The sequence below is a fragment of the Protomyctophum parallelum genome (genome assembly GCF_964188405.1).
Source record: "Protomyctophum parallelum genome assembly, chromosome: 6".
Classification (NCBI taxonomy): Eukaryota; Metazoa; Chordata; class Actinopteri; order Myctophiformes; family Myctophidae; genus Protomyctophum; species Protomyctophum parallelum.
In genome coordinates this window covers 28952243-28976785 of record NC_139701.1, presented here as the reverse complement: position 1 = coordinate 28976785, position 24543 = coordinate 28952243, and the positions used below count along the sequence as shown (strand labels likewise).

General features: G+C 42.0%; 1 protein-coding gene across 1 annotated transcript in view; it reads right to left on the bottom strand.

The window, feature by feature from the left end:
* The window catches only part of ror1 (receptor tyrosine kinase-like orphan receptor 1), a 143007-nt gene that overhangs the window by 28851 nt on the left and 89613 nt on the right, over nt 1-24543 (bottom strand). Inside the window, exons 2-4 of the mRNA XM_083766950.1 lie at nt 18875-18940; nt 10528-10818; nt 9859-9895 (exon numbers count right to left, since the gene is read on the bottom strand). Coding sequence (XP_083623076.1) covers nt 9859-9895; nt 10528-10818; nt 18875-18940 — 394 coding nt within the window. The remainder of the gene's footprint in view (nt 1-9858; nt 9896-10527; nt 10819-18874; nt 18941-24543) is intronic.

Genomic DNA, 24543 nt, shown 5'->3' with positions numbered 1-24543 from the left:
AGTATAGAACCCTGGCTGGAAAAAAACATATATTCCAAAAAAAGGGAACAGAGCCATGTTGCACTTAAATCACAAAGCCTTGTACTGTACAGTATATTTCTTTTTTTTTTGTAGAATAGGCAGCCTACATGAATAAAGATAAAGTTACAAACTCATTTGTTCAGATTTTGTTCCTTGAAAATGATAAAAAACACAGCTCAAAGCCAGACAACCTAAGCACCTCGACTCGCCAGTATTACCGATACTCTCTTTCCCCATCTCTCTCTCTCTTGACCATCCAATCTGTCGTCGGCTAACAGAGCTGGGTTTTGTGGTCTAAATGGTCTTAGTCCAGGGGGACCGGCTGTCTGACTAGTAGGACAGCCCACCCACACACTGGCCCTATGGAACAAGTCAAGCTACTGTCATCAATGCCGAGTGATATACATGCAGAGTTTAACTCACAGTAAAATCCCGAGTGTTCATTTAACTCAGAGTGTACATAATGTGACAAAATGGGCCTGTAAGGGTCCATTTGTACTCTATCAGTTATAAATGGATAAAATAACAGCCTCTCAAGGGTACTGATAGGTCAATATTGTGGTTCTGGTAGAACAAAAAAAATATTTTGCCCTTGAGATGTTGAGAGGGATTCAATTTATGAGCACTATATATAACTTTTCAATATGACTGAAACTATTTAGGCTGGAGGACAGAAAAGAGGGCAGACAGCCCTGCAAAGAATGCTGATAATCTGAATTGAATTCATAGAGTAAAAGGCCATTCATTGTATCATGTGATGTCTGTTCAACTGGCCGCATTATCTCACTACACGGACTACAGTATTCAACTTAACTGTTAGTGTATGTTGATGAATAGGTTAGGTTCATGCCGTACTACGGAACAGATTATTCTATGTATCCATCACATTGATCAGGTTAAGTTGTTGTCTACTCTGGAGTCCCCCCGCCACCACATCCCAAACTCTTGGATACCCCGGGTAAAGGGCATAGCCAGTAACACTTCAGTTCAGATGGCATTTAGATATGGTTGGATGACATTTAATACAGACTCAGCAGAGTTGTGTGAGGTCACAACCTTCATGCATAACAATTTGAAAGAACAGTGGGAACATTTTACTCTAAGACAATAAAATTAAGCAATAATTATTTATGAACAAATAATCTCTGTCAACTGTTATAAAAGCAATAATTCACTCGAGGCTGTGTAGTACACTGTGATTAGCTCATCAGGCAAAGTGGAGCGCCTTAAACGCCTGTAGTAATGATTTGATTTGATATGATACTGTCCATCATGACCGCCAATGTATTAGGCTATTGCTTTTATAACATAACCAACAATTAGCATTTAGCAGTGAGATGGCAGAGATACAATTTTAACCAAAATCTTATGTTGTCTGCTAAAGCCTATAATGTAAGCATGGCTTATCGTTATTATACAACGGAAAGCTTCAATGCTTCCAATGGGGCGGTCCAACTCTAAATGTTATTATACAACGGAAAGCTTCAATGCTTCCAATGGGGCGGTCCAACTCTAAATGTTATAATGTTATTATACAACGGAAAGCTTCAATGCTTCCAATGGGGCGGTCCAACTCTAAATGTTATAATGTTATTATACAACGGAAAGCTTCAATGCTTCCAATGGGGCGGTCCAACTCTAAATGTTATTATACAACGGAAAGCTTCAATGCTTCCAATGGGGCGGTCCAACTCTAAATGTTATAATGTTATTATACAACGGAAAGCTTCAATGCTTCCAATGGGGCGGTCCAACTCTAAATGTTATAATGCAAAGTACAAACAAAAGCCTCTGCATCTTCCTCTTGCTTTCTCTTCCTCTTCCTCTCTCTCTCTACCTGCTTCTCTATCTCTCTCTCTCTCTGAACCACTCCTCCACACACACACACACACACACCATGGGCAAAGAAAGAACACTGTGTCTAAATGTCTACATATATCTGTGTGTTCTTTGTGTACGAGTGTATGTTCACTGGGGCGAGGAAGGGCACAGTTCAGTGAGACCCCTGTACCTCTTGTAGGGCCTAGGGAGAAGCCATGTTACACACAAAATACACAAAATACACACATTCACTTACTCCAACTACACACTTTAACAGACTGACCCGACCAGAATTTACAGGATCACCTACAGAAAGGCATAGGGGATTATGGGAAACAGGAAGTGGACACTGTTCATGAGCATACTAAGCTTTGCATAAACATGGAGTCACTGAGCGGAGTCAAATACATTTGAGGACATAATAATGTTATTACCAACAATATGTGACGATGTAGAAGGCTATGATGTATAAATATAATAATTAAAGTAGTCTACACAGTACATATGCCTGTCGTATGAGGGCATGTGTGCCCATGCATATGCTTTTCTATGTGTGCATATTATATTATATGTGCATGCGTGGCGGTCTTCCGACCACGGCAGTATTTAGTAGGTAGGTCCGGGATAGTGGAAGGGGGTCTTTGGTTGGGTTCTCTGGTTTCAAACAGTGCCAGAGCCCTGGGACTGGACCATGTCAAAGGGCCTATCCCTAGTGAGCCATATTAAGGCTCCAATCCCCAATCAATCAGCACCACGCTAAAAAAGAATCTACAACAAGGCAGCAATTTAGCTCCGCAGAGGGTTTAACGAAACATGTGTGCGAGATAGGGTTTGCAGCCAGGCAGAGTGCGTGTGTGTGTGTGTGTGTGTGTGTGTGTGTGTGTGTGTGTGTGTGTGTGTGTGTGTGTGTGTGTGTGTGAACATAGCTATGTGTGAAAACCGTTGAGACAGGAGAGAAAAACCTCAGTCTGCTCCGGATGTCAAACGTAGGGTACATGAGAGGGCAAACAGCTACTCAGACTGCCTTTTGTTCCTTTGTTGTGATTAAATACAGTAATAAGAACTACTTTACAAATACATATAAAATCTCATTCTAACATAAAGAAGCTCATAGAATTAGAAAAAGAAATCCATTTAATCCTAATGCAAGACGATGATGTTATAAAAGAAAATCACAAGCTACAGTACAAACTTAGTTCAAAGACCTTTAAGTTAATTTTCCATAATGAAAAACCCAACTAATCACTGGCTAAGTAAGCAAATTATTAATGTTTCCTGAGTATTTACCATTTAGCATATCACATTTGACAGTTATTGTCAATTGGCTCATAAGCATGGAAATGTTTTCAGACAAATACACCTTTGTCTAGTGTCTGTATTTCGTGAACTATAGGCTGATGACATGACGTGAAAAATATATTTTTATCAGGCTCAGTTTGGATCCCTGCTGTCCAACATCTGACAACCACAACGCTGTTGACATTGGCACTCAGGTAAGAAGGAGTGAAACCAGAACCCTTAATGCAGCACAAACACAAGTTCACACATTCAATAAAAGGCCAATTGAAATCTTCTGTAACATGCAGAGTACAGTAAACACCCCTTTAGCACCCACTGCCTTTACTTTGAACTTAATAAAGCCGTTAATAAAAATAGGTACAGTACTACTGTATATATACACTTATTATTTGGACCATATCACCATATATTTATATACATGAATTAATAATTACAAGTAGTACATAAATGAATGATTCATTTTCAGTCAAATACATTAATGGTACTGTAATCACTTTATGGTTGTCAGTGGTTAAAATGTATGGCTGCAGCACCCTGCACTAAAGATGAATACTGTCCGAATAAGGCTTAAAGTCTTTTTATATTTGAAAGAGAATTATGAGGAGAGATGCACAGTGGGGAGCATCGCTCACCAACCGCTGTCAGTGATTCCTTTTTAAGAAAGGTCGTCGGGATGGAGCGAAAGCGACAGGAAGATGGAGAGAGCAGCCGGGTCAGACAGTAGATGAAAAGAAAGAAGACACTTGAGCAGAAGAGCGGGATGGAGGAGAATCTGGTCTGCGTTAGAGCAGCTGTCTCATCCTCTGCTACGCAGACAGTGGAGAAAGCTTGGAGGAGGGAGGGAGGGGGTTTGTAGGGAGTGAGTGAGTTGTGTGTGTGTGTGTGTGGGGGGGGGGGGGGGGGAGCAAAGATATTTTTGTAATTGCTTTCTTTGCCAGTGTTGAGAGAAAAGCGCTGGGGGAAGCTTTTGGAAATTTAAACAGCCTTGACAGCCAGGGTGTAGTGGTATTAATCTTTTCAAACAGAGAGAAAACCCCTCTATTATAAACACAGACACAGACCCCCTGATCAGGGGTGGTACGCCGCCTACACTTTGTATATAACTGCCTGTCGAACAAAAAACCCTCTAACCTCGGAGAGGGCGACGGCGAACAAAAAAGCTGAAATCGGAGTTAAAGGTTTTGGTGTGAAAAGGGAGCCGTAACAGGCCGCGTCTGTGCTCAGCCTGACTGCAGGCATACATGGCTTTGTCTTGTCGAGAGGAAAAGCTCAGCTCCCACCATGTGTACATTTACATTTCACTGTCTTCTCATCACATCTCAAGTTTCCCATAATTTTCAGAATAAGTGAAACTGTACATATTATGTAATTATATATGACTCAAACCTCTAGTATGTGATATACATTATACTGTATGCACACACACACACACACACACACACACACACACACACACACGTAACATTGTGTTGTTGTTTTCATTAGTTTTTCCTTGCCCTTTACTGTTGATCTCAACCTCAACTATGCATGCAAGTGGATAATTCAAGGCCTGCTCCCTGGGAGTGCAGGCTGCCATTACACTGGCCTCAGTTGGGAGTTATTAAGTGTCTCTGATCTGAGCTTACAGCCAAATCTGCTGTCGGCCTGGCTCCCCTAATCGGACCTGAAAGCTGGCCTCCCTGCAGAAACACGGCATCAAAGAACAACACACTACCCCAAGTGTTAATGGTGCCATCCTCCTCCCTGGCTAACACTGTTTTTCTTTCACTCCCTGCTCCGTCTCCCTCTTTTCCTGAACAAGGAGGAAGTGTGGGGGTTAGAGAAAGAGCACACGAGAGAGAGAGACAGAGAGTGAGAGTTGGGGTCTAATTTTGGCTGGCGAGACGTTTTCCCCTTGCCCTCTGTTTGTTCTGGCTCTGTGAAAACACGGAGGGTGGGAGGAGAAAGAAAATGGAGGGAGAAGCAAGAACCAGGGCCGTGGGGTGGAGGGGAGAAGGGGTGTGGGGTACAGTCCCATTGATACAACAACCAAAAGGTTCTTTAAGAAATCAGAAAATTATTGTGATTATCTTTTGCGGGGGAAATGGGCTTTAATGAGGAAAAGATCCGAAGCCGCAAACTTTCCATCTCCGCTCCTTCGTGAATGTTTTCTCGTTCAATCACACACCCTATTCTGCCCAGCAGTTTCCCCCAACTCTTCTTTCTGATTCTGCTCACTCTGCCACTCTCTATTTCTCTGATATATGCTCTGGTCACGCTGAACCACAGTACAGTACAGACATGCTGGCTGGATGGTTGTTTTAAACATCTATGCTGCGAGCTTGAGGTTTGTCTCTAAAGAACCAACCCAATGGACACACACACACACACACACACACACACACACACACACACACACACACACACACACACACACACACACACACACACACACACACACACACACACACACACACACACACACACACACACACACACACACACACACACACACACACACACAGAATGTGTACATGCAAACCTAACTCGAAGAGCAGGAAACCCAAGCACAGACCAATTCAAGCAAAACACAAAACTGGGCAGAAACAGGACTCAAGCTTAAAAAGCTCGCTGGTGGACCCTAGAGGCTGTGCTACTCCTTACACCAAAGCAGACCAAAGTGGTTTGAATCATTAGAGCCCCATGTTCTTACTAGCGGAGCTTTAATTTAATTTAAAAGCACATTTCATGGCAATCTACCCATTAAATGGGTGGACATGGACTATAAGGCCTTGGGGTCACCAAAATCATTAGGGTTCATCCTAATGTGTTGGACAGAGTTACCAACCAACTGACATACCTTAACTAACTACCACCGACCTAGTGATGCAGTATATTAATAACCTTTGGCCCCCGGTATTAAATTAATTCACCCGTATACCGCCAGGATTTTCTCCGTTTTACCCTTATTTTGAAGGAGCCAGAACCCACGACTGGATGTTACTCATGTTACTTAGGAGTGTTAATAGGGTTAACAAATGGGTTCTCAGATAAATATATAGTAATAGTATTCTTGAAAATGTGTTATTTTTATTATTTGCCAATAGTATAGCATTTAGTAATATGTCGATAAGGGGGATATTATTCTAAACCCTGACAGTGACTATTCCAACCCTGCAAGCCCACAATATGTTATTCTACGTGCCATGATCTTGCACGTGCACGCACAAGGGTGAAAAACCTTTCTTCTGAACTAACCAGTCTATGTGCCAGGTGTCTTTCCAAAAACTGTCAATCTGAGAGCAGTTTTCTTTTTCTTTTCCTCTCCGCCACATCAATAGCTGACGTAGAGCATGTAGGCAGAGGTCAGCACATGCCATCATTAGCTGACCTTGTCTTCTTCACATCTGCCAGTCCTCCTTACAACTAATAACATGGCCATGACACTAATGATGAGCAGCAGTGACCATCACCCCCACCGGCATGTAAAACAGAGGCCCCTGTCCATTCAAATGAAATGTCATAATGAATGCATTTAAACAGTTATGAAACAGCTGCACGCCTCTGAAAGTCACTCATGGTGAGCAGAGTAACAGAGTTAGCATAGTGGAGGGGGAAAACAAACCCACCAGAAGCGCTTGATTTATCTTATCTTAACCAGATGAACCCCAGCATCCCTATTCCGGGGTGAATGCCGAACGTTCAATCAAAATTGCAGATCTAAAGTACAAGCTCAAAATGCATTGTGAGCTTGTCAATAGGCTCTTTGTCTAGTGGAACATTGATGGAGATAGGTGAGAATTGTTGAATAATAATGACGACCACATTCTCATATCTCATTATCAGCACACAACGCCTTTCTTTTCCAATAGATATACATTTGAGTATAGGAGGGACAACAGACAGAGGATCCAGTATCTGTTTAGATAAAAAGCAAGAAGATCCTGTATCTGTTGAGATGAAAGGCAAGAAAACTTGTTGTGTAAGTTGACAGCGGATCCGAAGTGAGGCAAGGTTCATAGGCTCAGATTGCTGTACTCTAACTACCCAAGAGAGTTGATGGAAGACCTTTAACTCAATGGACAATCAGTGCCATGAATATGAAACAGCTCATGAATATACAGTATGTGAGCGTACCTCCTGTTGAGTGAGACACACACACACACACACACACTCTCTCTCTCTCTCTATTGAGTATGTGTGCTATCATTATACATGTTTGTGTATGTGCATGCATGCAATGTTGCATGCATGCACATTGTGTGTGTGCAGGAATTTAGTTAAGTGAATTTAGTTAAGTGTCTGCTTTCCACATTGTGCCAGAGTTTTTGATTGGATATTCCAAGAGTCCTGCGTGGAACATGGCAAGCAGCCTCGCCATAATGTCATTGGGGAGAAACAGCCAGCTCATGTCCTTTGATCTGCCGAGGATCAAACGAACAAGAAACTTCACACAGATTTATTCCATAATGCTGGGGAGATGTCAGCACCAAACACAAAGGTCACGGTGACATTTTCAAGACTATCATATGTAATACTGTATATTCTTTCATCAAAAGTATATTCTTGTTTATGTAGTCATTTGTCACAGCTTAATTTGACATTAGGAATACAAATCAAGGTTCAAAGTTATTCACGTCATTTGAATTCTTATGCACACTTGCACTCCAAGTTCAACTACTGGTGCATGACTTATATCATGTCAGACAATACAACTGTACACACAAGATGCCCCTAACTGTAACCTTTCCTGTTTGACCTGAACGTTTGAAAACGTTAGTATACAGTACACACACAGATTGCAGTCAGGTTGAGGTCAACTCAATTTCAACTGAAATCATTAAGACAGATTCTCACTTTAACCATATGAACCATAGCATCTCTATAATATTTCTGGGTAATTTATAATAGGCAAACCTTCTTCGAAAATAGCAAATTAAATGATCCAAAACCCAGTTACAAAAATGCCAAGGGTTTATGTTAATTAAGTTAAGTTAGGCCATTTGACTTCAATAGTTTGGAACATTTGTTCAGCTTTTACATTAGATCCAGTTGTGTCCACAAGGTCCTGTGTGTTAAGCCAAATAACATTTGTAAACAAATGGCATGGTACAGGTTGTTCATCTATTGCAGGGGTTCCCAAACAGTGGTGCGTGCACCCCTTGTGGTGCGCAAACGCCTTCTAGGGGGTGTGTGACATGAAAAGGGTAATATGGTGTTATTTAGCAGCACAAACGGGAAAATCCGGTAAACCTCTGTTGTAAGGAGATGTATAGAGCAGCTACAGCAGCTGCATGTCTCTCAGTGCACTGACATTCTGTGATTATTTGCCAGAATCATATTAAATTTTTTTTTTAATTTTCGGCCAAATACAACGAGACATAGCGCTGGGGTTCATCAGCTAGGTCAGGAGGTAACATGGGGTGCACGGCCAATAAAGTTTGGGGACCGCTGATCTATTGGACAGAAGATGTAACTTATGTCAAAAGCACACTGATTTGACCATGGAGCAATAGTAGCATTAAATTAGCTTGAAGAATCTTGTTACACAGACCACGACCATTACGTGTCGAATGGCAATAAATGAACATCATTTGTATTCGTAACAAAGTAAATATTTTAGGGGTATTGCACTAAATATGTAAGAATGAGGCATAAACTACAGAATAGTGAATGAATGAATTAATTGTTTTGCCGTAGTTTTGTTCATGTTGTTTATTCGTCTCCCCCCCCCCCTCCCCTCCCCCCATGAGTAAAAGCCTTTAGACTCTAAAGGCCCTCTTGTGTCCTCTAAAGTTTAGAGGTTACCGAAGTAGACGGTGGGCCCTAATAGATGCCTACGATATTGCAGGTGTACATTTATTAATATTACAGTGTCTCCCCAAACACTGTATTCAAATCCACCACACCTGAATGAACTACGTATAGTCCCACGTGACCAGAATGATAATATTCTCATTCATTATTATTACCTAAAACTACCTAAAACTTTATAGACAGTGCCTGAATTTAAAAGGTACAGTAGGTATAGGATAGGATTTGACATGAAGTCCTGTCCTACATCATAAGTGTTGTACCACTGATTAGGCATAGCTATTCTTCACTTCTCATAAATCCATAATATGATAATGTGATTATAACATGTTTTCTATATTAGAAAGTGGCTCTGTACATGTACAGATGTTTACTCACTCTGTCCAAGAAAAAAAAGAATGCCAAAGCACAGATATATAGCAGTTAGTCAGATATATAGCAATAGCACTACGTCCTGTCCCTTGCCATTTTACTCTTAAACTACATGGCCGTGTCGTGGTGCATAAGCAAGAGACATACAAACCCGCCCAAACTGTTTTAGCCATCATGGTGGAAATGTTGGCATTGGCCAAAATGCCTTGATCCATATACCAAACAGAACGTCCCTCCATATGTCATTTTTCAAGTTATGACATTTGTATTTCTCAAAATGATGGTATTAGGTATCCAGCATGACTTGGCTGGGTGCAGTGGAAACACACTGACAAAATGGCTAGCACTAACAAGCAATCAGTTTCTCTTAAACCAATATTTCTCTTGATTCGATTTAGGGATTATTGCCGTGTTTTAACTCTAGTCGCATGCTCCTTACCACTCTCTCTACTATGTTTAGGCCATTGGCACCATCATTGCTGTTTCAACATGATGCAGTATTGTGTTGTGGCCCTGAGCAGATACAGTACATGAAGTGAAAAACAGACTTACGTTGATGGCCGTCCTGGCAGAGGTGTTGGGAGTGGATCTGGAAAAGAAGACAATGATTTAAACAATGTATATATTACAGGAACAACAACACTTTTCCAGTTCAGACATTCCCGTCTAAGCTGCCAGCTAGGTGAAAGCATGGAGAGAGGTGAGAGTTGGACTTACTACTACCACCACTACTACTACTACTAACTGACTGGTATTGTAATATTTATGCTGTATTGTATATTCTTTTTTTAAAGCAGTACTGTAACTGTACAGAAGTGATATTTAGGACGACCGTTTAGCCAATTCTACTCTATGGCTCCGAGACATGGACACTTGTCTCCAACAGAAACGGTTGGATGGCACTTACACCCGCCTTCTAATGAGAGCGCAAAATCTGTCTTGGAAGAGCCACCCATCGACTAATCTAATATACGGCAACCTTCCCAGTGTTTCTTCACTAGTCCGATCCAGAAGAACACAGTTTTCCAGCCACTGCTACAGAGCTGACAATGAGGTTATATCTTATATCTTCCATCTTCTCTGGAATCCTGCCTCAAAGCATGACATCAGTAAGCAGGAACTGGGGATTGCAATGAAGGAGCGGAAAGTCCGCATTGTGGCAATGTGAAATCTCGACCGGGGTCGAAAAATGATGATGATGATGATGATGATGTAACTTACCGAATTTGACAAATAGGACACCCGTGGTGGACACGGTGCCCTGGTTGTTGTTGGCCACACACTGGAAGTAGCCCGTGTCGGTGGTGTCCAGGTTGCGGATGCGGAGGCGGGAGCCATACGCTGTGGGACGGTAGGAGATGCGCCGAGGCTCCTGCACCACGGGAGCATCGTTCTTCAGCCAGCGCACGCCGGGCAGGGGGTTCCCAGACACGCGGCAGAAGAGCTCGGCGGTGTGTCCGAGGGAGGTGGTGATGTTATTCATGGGAGCGTCCAGGCGGATGAACAACGGTCCTGGGAGAGGAAGAGGGGAAGATAGAGGGCCGTGAGGGAACGAGGGAGCGAAGGAGGGAGGGGGCAAGTAAAAGGGGAAACGTGAATAGATGAAGAGAAAGGGAGGAAGAAAAAAGAGGCAGATGTGGAATTGAATAAAGATGCAACATTGCACAATGCACCGAACACAGAACAGCATAAGGAACCCATAAATAATAATAAATACTCTAGGTCTGCATCAAAGGAGAACGAGACAGACTATAAAACAGGAAATAAAAAACGCTTCTTTCTCTTTTTCTTTCTTTCTTTATTTTAGTTAATTTCATTTCAGATCTGTGTGTTAAAAAAATAACAGATCTGTGTGTAAAAAATAAAAATAAGAATGTGCTCCTTCAAAATATTAAGCAATGCGCCACTCAAAAATATATAATAAAAGGCGAAAGCCACAAAAATAAAGAATAAAGAAAAAAGGATGAAGCAATGCGATGATGGACGGCCATGTAAAGGTTCCTGAGATGAGATACTGACCATGACCTCAGCTTCTTAATAATAATACTGATAATACTATACTGATCTGCAATGTTAAGTGTGGTGCGTGTGTAGTCATGTAGAGTGTGTGTTTGTGTGCATTTGCATCTGCCTACAGGGTGTCCTGTTGTGCAACACAAAACTGCAGTGTAGGAATTCTTTAGCCTACAAAATATGTTGTGGTTCGCCGCTGTGGTAACAAATTATTAGACTTTTCACCATGGCTGTATATCACCAGGGACGTTTTATTTATTTTTCACAATGTGTCCAAAACGGTCACTATTCAGGATAAAAATTCAAAAATAGCAAAAAGATCTACAAGCTCAAAACGTGTTGCTTTGCGTCATGTTTCAAGCTTATGGATATGCTACTTTTAAGACCTTTGCTTCACACTAGTAGGGCGTAAATTTACCGGGAAAAAAAACACAAAAAGTTAGAATATGGACTTAGGAGGTTTCCGCCCGACAGCAACAAATTGCTTTTCCTGACTTGGACAAAGTTCAGTGTGAGAACAGACCACAACACTGACAGTACACCAGTGGTTGTCAAAGTGGGTTCTGGGTCTGTGTCTTTAAGGGAGTGTCAGGAAATCCTGACTCCCAAGCAACATTTGTTAATATAGCATCTAAATAAGTTCAACCAATTTAACTCTATACAAATCAACGGCCAAGCGGAAATCTATAATGGCCAAGCTCACAACATGTCAACATGTAGCAATGTAACACGCTGTGAGCTTGTAGATCTGCTATTGTTTTTAAAGGTATATTCAGTGATTTCACTCAAAAAACCTTAGGTTTCGTTTTTGGCTGTGGGACCCAGCCTTTCGTCCAATCAGGATAGAGAGTCAAAAACGAAACCTAAGGTTTTTTGACCCCCAGGGGTTAACTGGGGACAGGGAGGAACTCCTTATATGGCCAGCACACTCTATAGTAGGGAGGATTATCACAACAAAACAAAAAAATAAGTGATATTTGAATTAAGTGAAATCACTGAATATACCTTTAATCTTGGGGGGGAAAATTTGATCATTTAGAATATTTTTTGACAGTCCCTGCCACAAAATAATTTCAGATGGGGGTCTGCGGCCAAAAGCATATTAATTTGGGGACATGAAAAGGTTTGAGAACCACTGCAGTAGACAAAAGGCTGTCCGAGCCCAAAGAGACATCATCACCGGAGTTCAGAGGAAGAAGAGGGCCCTGGAGAATGACAATGAGACGCGCAAATAACCTGCGCCATTATGCAGAGGATCAGATTTTCCTTGAGGTTGTCAGAAACAACACTCTGGTGGGCCACCTAAGAGCTTAATGTGCGAGGGGAAAACCTCTGGAAAGTTCCCTCTAAACACACAGCTCTGGTAGGCAAGAAAATACCCCCGGTCACCGAGACCGGCCAAAACAAACAGGGGGCCGAGATGCATGCTGGGGGGAGTCTCAAGGGCTGTTCAGAAGGACTTGTATGTGTTTGCGTCTGGAAAAAGCAACAAAGAGGGAAAGGAGGTGGAAACGTAAAAAGTCAACAGTGTGAGCACGTACGGTTCAGAACTCGCGCGGAATACTACCGAGGTCAAATCCTCAGCGCCCATAAGGGTCCATAATCCATTTGGTTACATTTGTTACAAAAGAGTTACAAAAGGATACATTTTGGATAATTAATGCGTTACCTATGTATTGTGTGTTATAATGCTTTTAACAGAACTGAATGAGCCATATTAATTCTTAAAAAAGATGGCTATTTTAGAAATGCATGACAGGAATATAGAGGAAGCGATAGAGACTATGCAGAAGTCGACTGAGAGGCCACACAGGGAGTGTTTTTTTTAATGTGTTCTGCACATACAGAAATGTATGGAATGTGACTTTGAGGGCCAAATTCATGAACATACATTGTGTTGCTGTTTGGTGGTCTGAGTGTGGCCTCCGCAGAGACAGAAGGAGGCCCCTGGCACTACAGCTGCTAGTCGCGGGAACACACACACACACACACACACACACACACACACACACACACACACACACACACACACACTATACTGCATTCCTCTATACAGTGATGGGTACAGCGTGGATGTGTAAGCGGTTGTGGTTAGGGGGCCTGTGCATGGGCATGCATGTACAAGCGTTTGCATATGAATGTATATTTAATATTTCATTATTTTTTGTAGCCTATTGAAGCCTGATTTATACCTTGATATACGACCGTGTACCGCACCAAAAATAACAGATTTTCAAATATATTGTTTTCTATATTATATGTGTGTACATTATCAGGGAGTGACATGGCTGTACCAGTACGGAAGACATTTTAGGCTTTTAGTCTGTTGAAACTGCATTGTGCCATACAGAACTGCCACATGATGTTGAAAAAACTAAAAGAGCTGGACTTGGTGTCACCCGATACTCTGTGTCACCTCTGTGCTCTGGTGTTGTGGTTGTCTGCCAGGCTTGTCTGACTCATACACCCAACACGTTGTCATGAGGTGTGTGCAAGGTGTATATGAGATATGTGTCAAGTGTGTGTGAGAGAGTAAGAGGGGGGACATTTGTGCAGGCATGTGGCCGTGCACACGGACACACAAACGTCACATATAATCGTACATACACGTACACATACATGTATAACTCTCCTTCACACCCCAGACTCAGCACTGAGTGAATGTGCTATTAAAGAGTATGTGACAACATGACACGCCCTCCGGCATCACTTACAACAAATAGCGATAATAGGCTCAACAAGATGCTCTTGCTAAGCTGGAGGAAATCTGTCATGACGGACAGAATACACAAACTAAGTTCCAAAAAATTAGGATGCAATTCCTTACAGTGCTTGACAGTAGTTGAGTACATCTGGCTGCTATATATGGCTGCAACCACCCTTGTTTTTTCGCTTTTAAAAATCAGCTATTTTCTTATTGCTACTTTTGAAAACATTTGTACAATTTTGTAAATGTTTGGAAAATAGGACGACAAGTAGTTCTGTAATCAAAACCCGCTGTATTGGAGGAACATGCAGCGATGGGAATAAACCAGGTGAATGAATTCAAGATTCAATTTTATTCATGCGGTACTCGACACGTCATCATGCAGCACGTTTTCATTCAAAGGTGTGTGTGTGTGTGTGTGTGTGTGTGTGTGTGTGTGTGTGTGTGTGTGTGTGTGTGTGTGTGTGTGTGTGTGTGCGTGTTTTACAGGAAGAGGGGGTGTTGTGGTTTCCTGACCCATCCTCCCCTACAGCCCTGTCTCTCCCCCCTATGCAAACACTGGCTCTCCATACAACAATATACCAACCTACTGAGGATATTATTGAATTAACTGCAGATCTGAAGATATTCTATACTACTGTATACAAGCCATTTCATTCATTACTATATTTAGGGCATCTTCAAATGGGATTGCCAAGGGTCAAAACATTTATACATAGATACAAATGTGCAGAAAGGCATATATCACAAGTCAGATATACTGTACAGTATGCCACACATTAGGTTTGTTGGGGCTGAGCATAATGCTCCAGATCCTACCTTCATATTTGGATAGTTTAGCAGAGCTTTTAGCCTATTTATTTGTTGTTTCTGTTATTTATTACCACACAGCGTGGAGTATTATGTGAAGTCAAGAGTTTATGCAATAGGACTGCATACAGTACATACCGTGGTCATATCATATCTTCCCTTCAGTCCCGTAGCAGCTGACCATGCATTCATGTGGTAAGAAACGTCACAAGGAAGGCACGCTCAAATTGGCTCAATAATGCCTCCTTTACACTTGAGGATACTGTATTTGCACTACTAAATAATGACTCTTCTGTGGGTTGAATAATGCAGGGAGAAACATAGTGAAGAAGGAAACATCTTTCAGCCAAGTCAGGGCAGTGTCCAGATTGGACTCTGTCCAGATTGGACTCTGCCCGGACCAAAGAGTAGAGACCACATAAACACCAGGCATTAAGTGGTACAGTTTTTGGCAATTTTCCCCACCAAGAGTACCTTGTTGTATACATAAACGTAAACAGTACATTAACACTCGACACACTGAGCATACCAGTTTTTTCACTGTTTAATTAATGCCTCCTTTACACTTGATATTTGGACTAATAGTCTGACAACCTCTCATTTTGTGGGTTTTTAGTCCAACTGGGAACCATGCACCTTCACATAATACAAGACTCTTATAGGAGATATTGTACATTTGCATATATTTAGGTATATGTGTCTATTTGGTGATACGTAGCAAATAGGTAGAATTCATTCACACTGTTAAACCTTAAACACCTTCAATTATTGACCATTGATTTAGTTTGCGTGCAGATGCATTTTCAGTCATATTTCTATGACACTGCCCATGGCCTCCTGAAAAAAGCAGATCTTTTTAACGTTTGACTGCCTCATGGTCAACCCCTCACTAGCAACCTTTTCCAAATCCCTCTCTTTCTGTTGCTGAAATTGTCAGCAGCATACACTGAACACGTACTGGCTGTTGACACTGTCGATCATCACACGCCTATGAGCCAAGGCTCAAAGCTTAAGATAATAATAAACATGTTTGATTTGGAACGATCAAGACGAGAATAAAGACTGCATTAAGACATCGCGAACAAACACTAGACATTGCTGACACCTTTCTCGTGGCATATATTGGCCTTACATATATTCGATCTCATTAGAATTCGGACAAATTTCCAGTCTGCAATGGTTCTTGGAATGATAGACACATTCCAGTCAATGATGAGATGAGATGAGATGATGAGATGATGCATGAAGCACTTAATTGTGCCTGATAGGACAAGCACTCCCAACACTCCCAGTCACCATCACCAAGGTCACCATCTCTCATATTTAACACACAGACACAGACACAGACACAGACAGACAGACAGAGCACAGTGGTGAACCATGGTGTCATTTCTGTGATATGTCTACCATGACGGCTGTATGTGTGTGTGTGGTTATCTCATCTCTGCTGTCTTTCGGTGTGAATTCCCAATGTGTGAGTTCCACACAGCTCGTCTCATATGTCGTGTTCTAGGCTCCCAGAGAACTAAAATCGCTTCCTTTCATTTGGTACATCCGTTAGAAAACATACAGGGGAGCATTGGTGGGAAGCTGTCCACATGCAGAGTGCTGTGACTGCATTGATTTGAATTGCATATGCTTAAACTCTTCACTCCTCTGTATTTCCATAGCACATTTAGAAAAACAATATTATAATAATGAACGCACACTACCCAATCATAAATGTTTTAAAACTTTTTATATAATATTACTGTGTCATGTTGGAGGTAACCCAGTTTATCTCATAAGAGAAGAGAAGAGAAGAGAAGAGAAGAGAAGAGAAGAGAAGAGAAGAGAAGAGAAGAGAAGAGAAGAGAAGAGAAGAGAAGAGAAGAGAAGAGAAGAGAAGAGAAGAGAAGATAATTCCTGCCAAAGTCCTTACAACAAAGCCATTCTGTTTGTAATTGTCTCGTGTGGAGTGTTGTGGTGTTTGGCACCAGGATCACTGGGAAACTCAAATCCTAGCAGCATAAGCACTGTCCCTTTTCTGTGGCAGATGAATAAATGTTCGGCTGTCATCACCCTCTGCTTTACAGTCAAGAAGCCTTGAACAAATGCACCTTCACACACAGACTTTGTACAAACAAATAAATACAGACCAGTCCAGCGCACACACACACACACACACACACACACACACACACACACACACACACACACACACACACACACACACACACACACACACACACACACACACACACACACACACACACACACACACACACACACACACACACACACACACACACACACACACACACACACACACACACACACACACACACACACACACACACAGACAGAGAGAGAGAGTACTAGCACAGAGCCATTTCCACTGCCCTGCAAGCATTGAATTGGTTAGAATTTAATTCCATGTTATAACGTGCTAAGCCAGCTGCTCCTCAGCAAGACACTGACCTGGAAATGGTACAGCTAACTAAACACACAGTAAATTAACATACCAGATTTCAGCCCAATTATGAGTCTTTCAACACGATCAATTTCCTGCTACTAATGCATGCCGATAGGGCCACGCTTCTGAATACTGTCTACTCGGCCAATCAAAACCATTCTCTGCCTCCAGACACAACGCATAGTGCAATCACCGTGCATATGTCAGATAAAGGACAGATGTTAGCTATGGGTGTGGTCTGAAATACGTGTTCCTTCCACGCACTACGTCCAACCAGGGAAACTCCCCCCTGTCAGGTGTAAAGGAGCAACTTGGACACTCAGGCATGAAGGAAGCATGAGTTCAAGTCCGTTGCTCTCCCCTTGTCCCCCATATATGGGGACTAGGATGGTGGAGGGTGTGCAGAGCCCAGGATCACATTAGATGATTGACACAGGGGTGAAAAATGGGTTACAAAATCGTGGGATAAAAAATATATTAAAAAAAAAATGAAATAACAGACCTACAGTACACCGACCCAGCCACGGCAGAGTATCAGCCAATAAAAACAGAAATGTTGAAACCTTCCTCAGTTAGCAACAGTCCATCACAGCTCAGGTGTCAATTATTAGATGGCAATTTTATATATATATATTTTAGTTAATTATTATTTGAGTATTAAACAAGAGTGCTTCCTTTAGGGTTTGTGTTTAGAAGTGTCATCATTGATCTTCTCCAGACAGTGGCTTTCACTAGGACAATAGGCACTGTCCCTGGTGCTGAATGTAGTCCCTCAACCTTTACAGTAAAACAAATTTTTCCACAAACATACTATACTAGTCGTACTTCGTTTCGACTACAAGTAGGGTACATATCTTTCCATTTCTGTTGTCAGACAATGGTGCGACTACAAAAAAACTAATTTGTTTCGAGAGTTGCAGAATCATGAAGGATTCAAGCCATCCCAACTGCAGACTGTTTGAGATGTTGCCACATGGAAAACGGTTTTGCAGTCTCAAAGCTACTGGAAATAGACTGCAAAAAAGCTTCTATCCCTGAACAATCGGATACATGAACCAACAAACTGAACCAGAGGAAAACGCTAGACCACCCCCATCCCTCATACCCTCTTCTTGCACTATTTTGCTCGAATTGCAGCTTACACTAAATTTGTTGTATATATGGAACATAGCCTACTGTGAAATTGTTCACACAAAGTTCACCTAACTTTGTTACTACAGGGAAAATATGCACATCGATTCATGACGTAGTGTACATATGATAATCTTTTTGAGTGGTGCAACCACTCCAAGGAACAGCAATGTTAACCTATGTGACTATGTGTGTGACTATGTTACTATGAGTACCAGTAGGGGCAAAAGTGGCGCTGTTGTGCCAGAAACAGAGAGAGAGATAGTGCTGCACTGTTGTCTGCTAATGAGACAGAGAGAGAGAGAGAGAGAGAGAGAGAGAGAGAGAGAGAGAGAGGGGGGGGGGGGGGGGAAGGGGAGTTGCACCACTCAGTTCACATAGGTGTAATTTTTACTCTTTGTTCTAGTCTTTATTATATCCCTTTGTGCGTGTGTGCGTGCGCTCAACCTTACCATCACTAGAGGTGTTCCATGAAGCAGGAACCACCACTCCAGGGTCTTGCATGGGAAATTCTGAATCTATGAAAAGAGGGAAAAGATTTAATTAATTCATGAAGACTCTACCACAACAAAAAAATCATTCTCATCATTTTCAGTACCATTTCACTGGACGAATCAGACACTCTCCAATTAAACTTAAACTAAATTGCATATTTATGTATTATTAAACACTGATCTTGTTCCGACGCACCAGTAGTATGCAACAACATATTCAGACAATCAGACATGTTATTAAAAAGGAGGGAGGGAGATGGAGAGCAAAGAGCAGTGTATTCAGAGTTACTGTACAGTCCAGATCAAAGGGCTTATATTACAGAACGAGCATCAAAGAGCAATTTGGCTTTAAAAATGTATTTGTGTAATAATAATTATGGAACAAGAGAACACATTGTGTTGGAGTCACATTTCAAATGTTCCACATGCTTTGTTCTCCAAGAAGCAAAAGGAAGAAATAAAGAAGTACACAGAATCCAAATGCATATGCGTTATATAGATCATTTCGTAAATAGTAAGTACACAAATGTAAACAAATGGACTCTTTGGTTAGATCTCCATCTATACACAGAGTTAAGACCGAAGCACACACACGTTTTCAGACGTACATTGCACAAGACGAGGGAACATTAACAAGCGGGGGTCCAGCACTGTACTGTTACTAGTATAGATCAAAGGGGGTTATTGTATTACAGCATGAGCATCAGTGGACCTAATGCAGCGTTATTACTGGCTGACGACAGGACGCTTCTCTGCTTTTCATTACAGGAGAGGAGAGACACACAAAATGGCCCACGCTCGCCTGCAGGCCAAGAGGTGATTCTTGACAAAATGAGAAATCTTTCATTTTTATAAACACATGGGGCCAATGAAGCAGGATATGGTGATGCATCTTGATGGGGAAAATATCAGTGAGGGTGCAACAGTTACCGGTAATCAAATTAATTTATTTAATCCATTCGAATAAAAGAATACATTTTAAATGAATAAAATATGCATTACTAAAATAGGTGCTCTTCAAGCCCACAATGCATTGCATTGACACATGAGTGTTGTGAACTTGAAGATCGTCTATTTTAGTCATGTTTGCGCAAGTACAGCTAAGCATAAAATACAGCCTAAGTGGTCAGAGCAAGCAACTTAGTCAATCATAAAAAATCGGAATAGTAAATAGGACACAAAATGAAGTTCTTGATTCATTGAAAACGTAATCGATAGAATAATCACCAAGAAGATAATCATAGTTGCCATGACACCCAATCCCTGTGACACACCACTCACACGTGAAGTGTGTGTGGTGTCCACGTGAAGTGTTTTTTATAAGACTATCCCTGTGAGGTAGTTTAGACATGATGAATGAGTGAAGTGTTGACAACCATCAAAGGGCCTCTATGTGCACGCGCACACGCACGCGCACGCGCACACGCACACGCCTTGAACAAGCATCAGTTTATACCTGAGAGGATGTGCAGCCAGTGTCAGAGCCAGTGTCAGAGTGTATACTGTACATGTGCTGTGATGGGGCATAGTGTATACTGTACATGTGCTGTCATGGGGCACGTTCACTCCCTGAACACTTTATGGTGAACCACAAGATCCAGAACTTAAAGCGTCACATGTTTTTAACAGCGCAGCATGCAGGGGAGCAGCAAGGGGGGCTACAAAAAAGGAACAGGCTGTGCTGCTAATTGGGTGATAATTTGTCATTGAACACGTTCCGTGTCAGGATGGTAACTGTGGCTGTGTGCTGTGAAATGAGCTGTGTTACCGAGTAGGGATTTGGGCTTCAGCACCTGTTAGCAACACTGAATCGCTGGCTTCTTTTCATGAGCTACATTCAGCAACAAGTTTGGGGTTTTAAATTACATCTATTTTATGTTATGTATTTGAGAAACAGCTTGTGTAACTGACTACTGTGTGATGGATGATGTTTAACTATGCCATAGCTATGCTACTATGTCTGCAAGTAGATTATGCTAATTAATCATCTCTGCTAACAAGCAAAACATACCATGGCGAGATCTAGACATCTGCTAATTTCACATACAGGTTCCCACTGCTGCCTTCGATTTTTCAATACATGCATGCGTACGTGCGTTTTAATGACCCTAGGTCCCTGGGTGAGTCTTCATTTACTTTGTGTCCCAGGCTGAAAACAGGTTTTCTGTAGTTTACAAGGGAGAGAGGAGAGGGATGTCTCGGCCCACTAGTTTCACTAACACACGACTAGCCAAGCGCAGCCAGTTGAGAGCTGCAACAGGGGAGGCCGTGGACATGGGAAAAGAGGAGGAAGGGTTGAGGAAGGGAGAGAGGGAGAGGAAAGCAGAGTTAAGCCCTATTTATAATTCATCATGGTTTGGTCTTTAGCAGTGAAAATAGCTGATCTATAAGCTCACAATGTGACGTGGATGCAATGTGTTGTAAACTTATAGATCTCCAATCCTTGGCACACGTCACCGCCATACGATGAAGTCAAAATGAGGCATTAGGTGTACTGTAGAGGGGCCTATAAAAGGGGTATGAGGGAGAACACTGAACCACACACCTTATAAAATAAAACAAGTTGTGAATATGAGGGGTCTGCTTGCTTCCTGAAGTAATTTAAGCCAAAGCTCTCTGCTTACCAATGGGAAATGGTAGTCTAACTTTTATAATCTTTTTGTCATTATGCCAATTCCCTAATTCCACCACACACCTGTGTGTGTACTGTACAGTATAGTCAAGTCATGTAATGTTTTAAGTTTTAACCATTTAACCCTGTGTACTTTGATGCACGTACACTGAATAGCACTGAATAGCATTAGCAATGCATCGTGAGTTTGCAAATCTGCTGTTTTCACTATCACATTTTTTAACCCTTTCTGCTTTTAAATTAACTACTATGACAATTTCTCCTTTCAACTACTATGACAATATAATTAATGACATGCCCAAAATAGGGATGCTGGGTAGGTTAGAGCGGTTGTTCAACTATTTTAAATGTCTGTCGTCGTCCGTCCGTCCCCACCCCCCCCTTAACTCTCTCAATCATGATAAGCCCACGGTGCAATTTTTTTTATTTCCTCCACCTCTTCCCTCCTGGAGTGTCTCTTGGAGAATAGCCCTACATGGAATGTCTCAAAGACAATGTATCTGTAATTCTGTATTGTCCAAGACAGGTTTCTCTTCCGTCTCCTTTAGCTGAATACGGTTCAGCTAGCTCTAGGCCCATCAGCTCCACTTGGAGCATACCGTTTCCTTGTGTTAACACACTGATAGCATCTTCACCGCCTTGTCCGCAATTAAACATACAATATGTGAACTTATTTTCTCCCCTCAAAGCTATGATTTAAAAAAAATCATGTTAAGCTAATGTTAAGGACACAGACGCACATAGTATATATATAGACCTATAAGTCTTGTGTCAGAAGCCTATATTTAAAAAAAAATCAAGTTTCTCGTATGCACTGCCCCATACAGCTGTATTCAGCTAATGATGATAAAAAGCAAGCTTATTGAAGAAAAAAGTGGAATGTCCGCACACGATATAATTCTGCTCCCCGTCTTTATTTCAACCTATAAATACAACGTTTCGCCCCTCCGGGCTTTCTCTCGTGTGCGGACATTCCACTTTTTTCTTCATTCAGTCATTTTTTGGGTCCAGCACCGTATTCTGAAACTGGGATGTGCATATCGTTTTCCTGCTTTAAAAAGCAAGCTTATCCCATATAAAGTCTTCTTATAAAGATTTTCTGTGGCTCAATTGTGACAGTGCCATATAGGGTTTGGTCAGTGTACCACTTCAGACTGCCAAAGCATGGAAAATAAGTCGGGAAATGACACAGAGAGAGAGAGAGAGAGAGAGAGAGAGAGAGAGGAAGAAAGAGGGACGCAATCACAAATTATCAATTTGAGCAGCAGTGTGTTCCAGGGGCTGTGCTTGGAGCCAGGGTGGTTGGTGTGGTGAGTGAGCCTGATGTACAGACTCTCCCACACTGTTATTAAAGCCTCTCCCGAGGTCCTCATACACTCATATTAGTTGGAGAACTGACCTAATTCAGGGCTTATACTGGTCGTATAGAAGCAAACCCAGCTAATACTTCTGTTTTGAAGAAGCAAGGGATGATGGGACAATCTGTCATTTATTTCCTCTTCAAGAACTCACCCTCTCTGCATTACTCTCTTCCCTCATTTGTCTAGCCTGGCTTTTGCCAGACGCATAACGTGGATTCACTGACACCTCCTCCCCGGTACGAGTCTGGAGTTCAGCCCATAGGCAGCTTGAAAAGTGAGCGTAAGCAATTGCCTTGACAGACAGACCTATCTAGCCAATCAGCGTAACAAAAAGCTGACGTCACCATAGTGCGCTAGTCTGCACCTCATGCTTGAAAGAGGCCACGCTAAAGACAACAAGGTCCGTTAAGTTTCTACTTTCTACTTGAGCTTGCTATATCGGAAATAACTGCAACCATTGTTGTTTTGAAAGTACTGCAGCATGTATGTTACGTCACCATATACACATGGACCAATCGGAGGCTGCTTTTCACTGTTGGTCATTTTCGGATTTCTCTACTTTCTGCCTATGGGCCAAACTCCAGACTCATACCGGGGAGGAGGCATACTTTCTGCCTATGGGCCAAACTCCAGACTCATACCGGGGAGGAGGCAGGTGAATCCACGTCATGTGTCTGGCAAAAGCCAGGCTATCATTTGTCTACTTCTTTCTCTATGCGTCTCTCTGTCTCTATGCTCTTTCTTTTGGGTGTCTTTGGGTGATTCAAGGTGTATTTTTAAGCAAGATCATCAAAAAGGCTCCATCTTTCTTTCTTTCCCTCTACATCTTAATTCTCTCTGAGAAGAGAGTCGTGTGGCTTATGTCTCTGATGTTGCATGCTTTCAAGAGGTCTCATACCAAGTTCCATACAGGGCTCAGGCAGCCTTGATGAATTATTAGAATAATTAGAGAGATTGAGATTGGAAACTAGTGGCCTTCACAAAACAGACTGGGATTTATTTTCACAAGAGTAAAAACGAAGTCATACCCACTTTATGTTGAGGGCATGCAGAAGAAGTAGTTGAGAGAGGAACAAAAAACTAAAAAGAGAGGGTAGGACAGAAGAATTAGACACCGAATGGAGAGAGGTGATTAAGGAAAGTGTGAGACCACAGAGAGAGAGAAGCAGAGTGAAAGATGGAGAGGGAGAGAGAGAGATGGAGAGAGAGAAAGAGAGAGAGAGAGATGGAGAGAGAGAAAGAGAGAGAGAGAGATCATGACAGGATAAACTCATAATAAACCCAGGATGCAGGCTCATAAACTCTGCGTTTTAGCAGCGGGCTCGTGTCCCACTGGGCAGACTACTGGTTTGTGTTGGCTTCAGAGCATTTCCCAGCTGTCACTGTGGGTCTGATGTGTATAACTGCTACACGGGACAGACCCAGGGCAGAAGAATGACAGACAAGACAGCCTGAGGGAAGGAAAAAGGGAGATGTGGGAGCAAGGAGAGAAGGTAGGATGAGAGCTTATGAGGGAGAAAGAGGGAGAAATGTTGTAAGAAAGGCAGAAAAATAAACGAGATGTTCCTTTCATTTTAGGGACTAAAATAGTGAGCACTGCGAGGAACAAGAGAGAAGCTAGTAGAGTTGGAAGG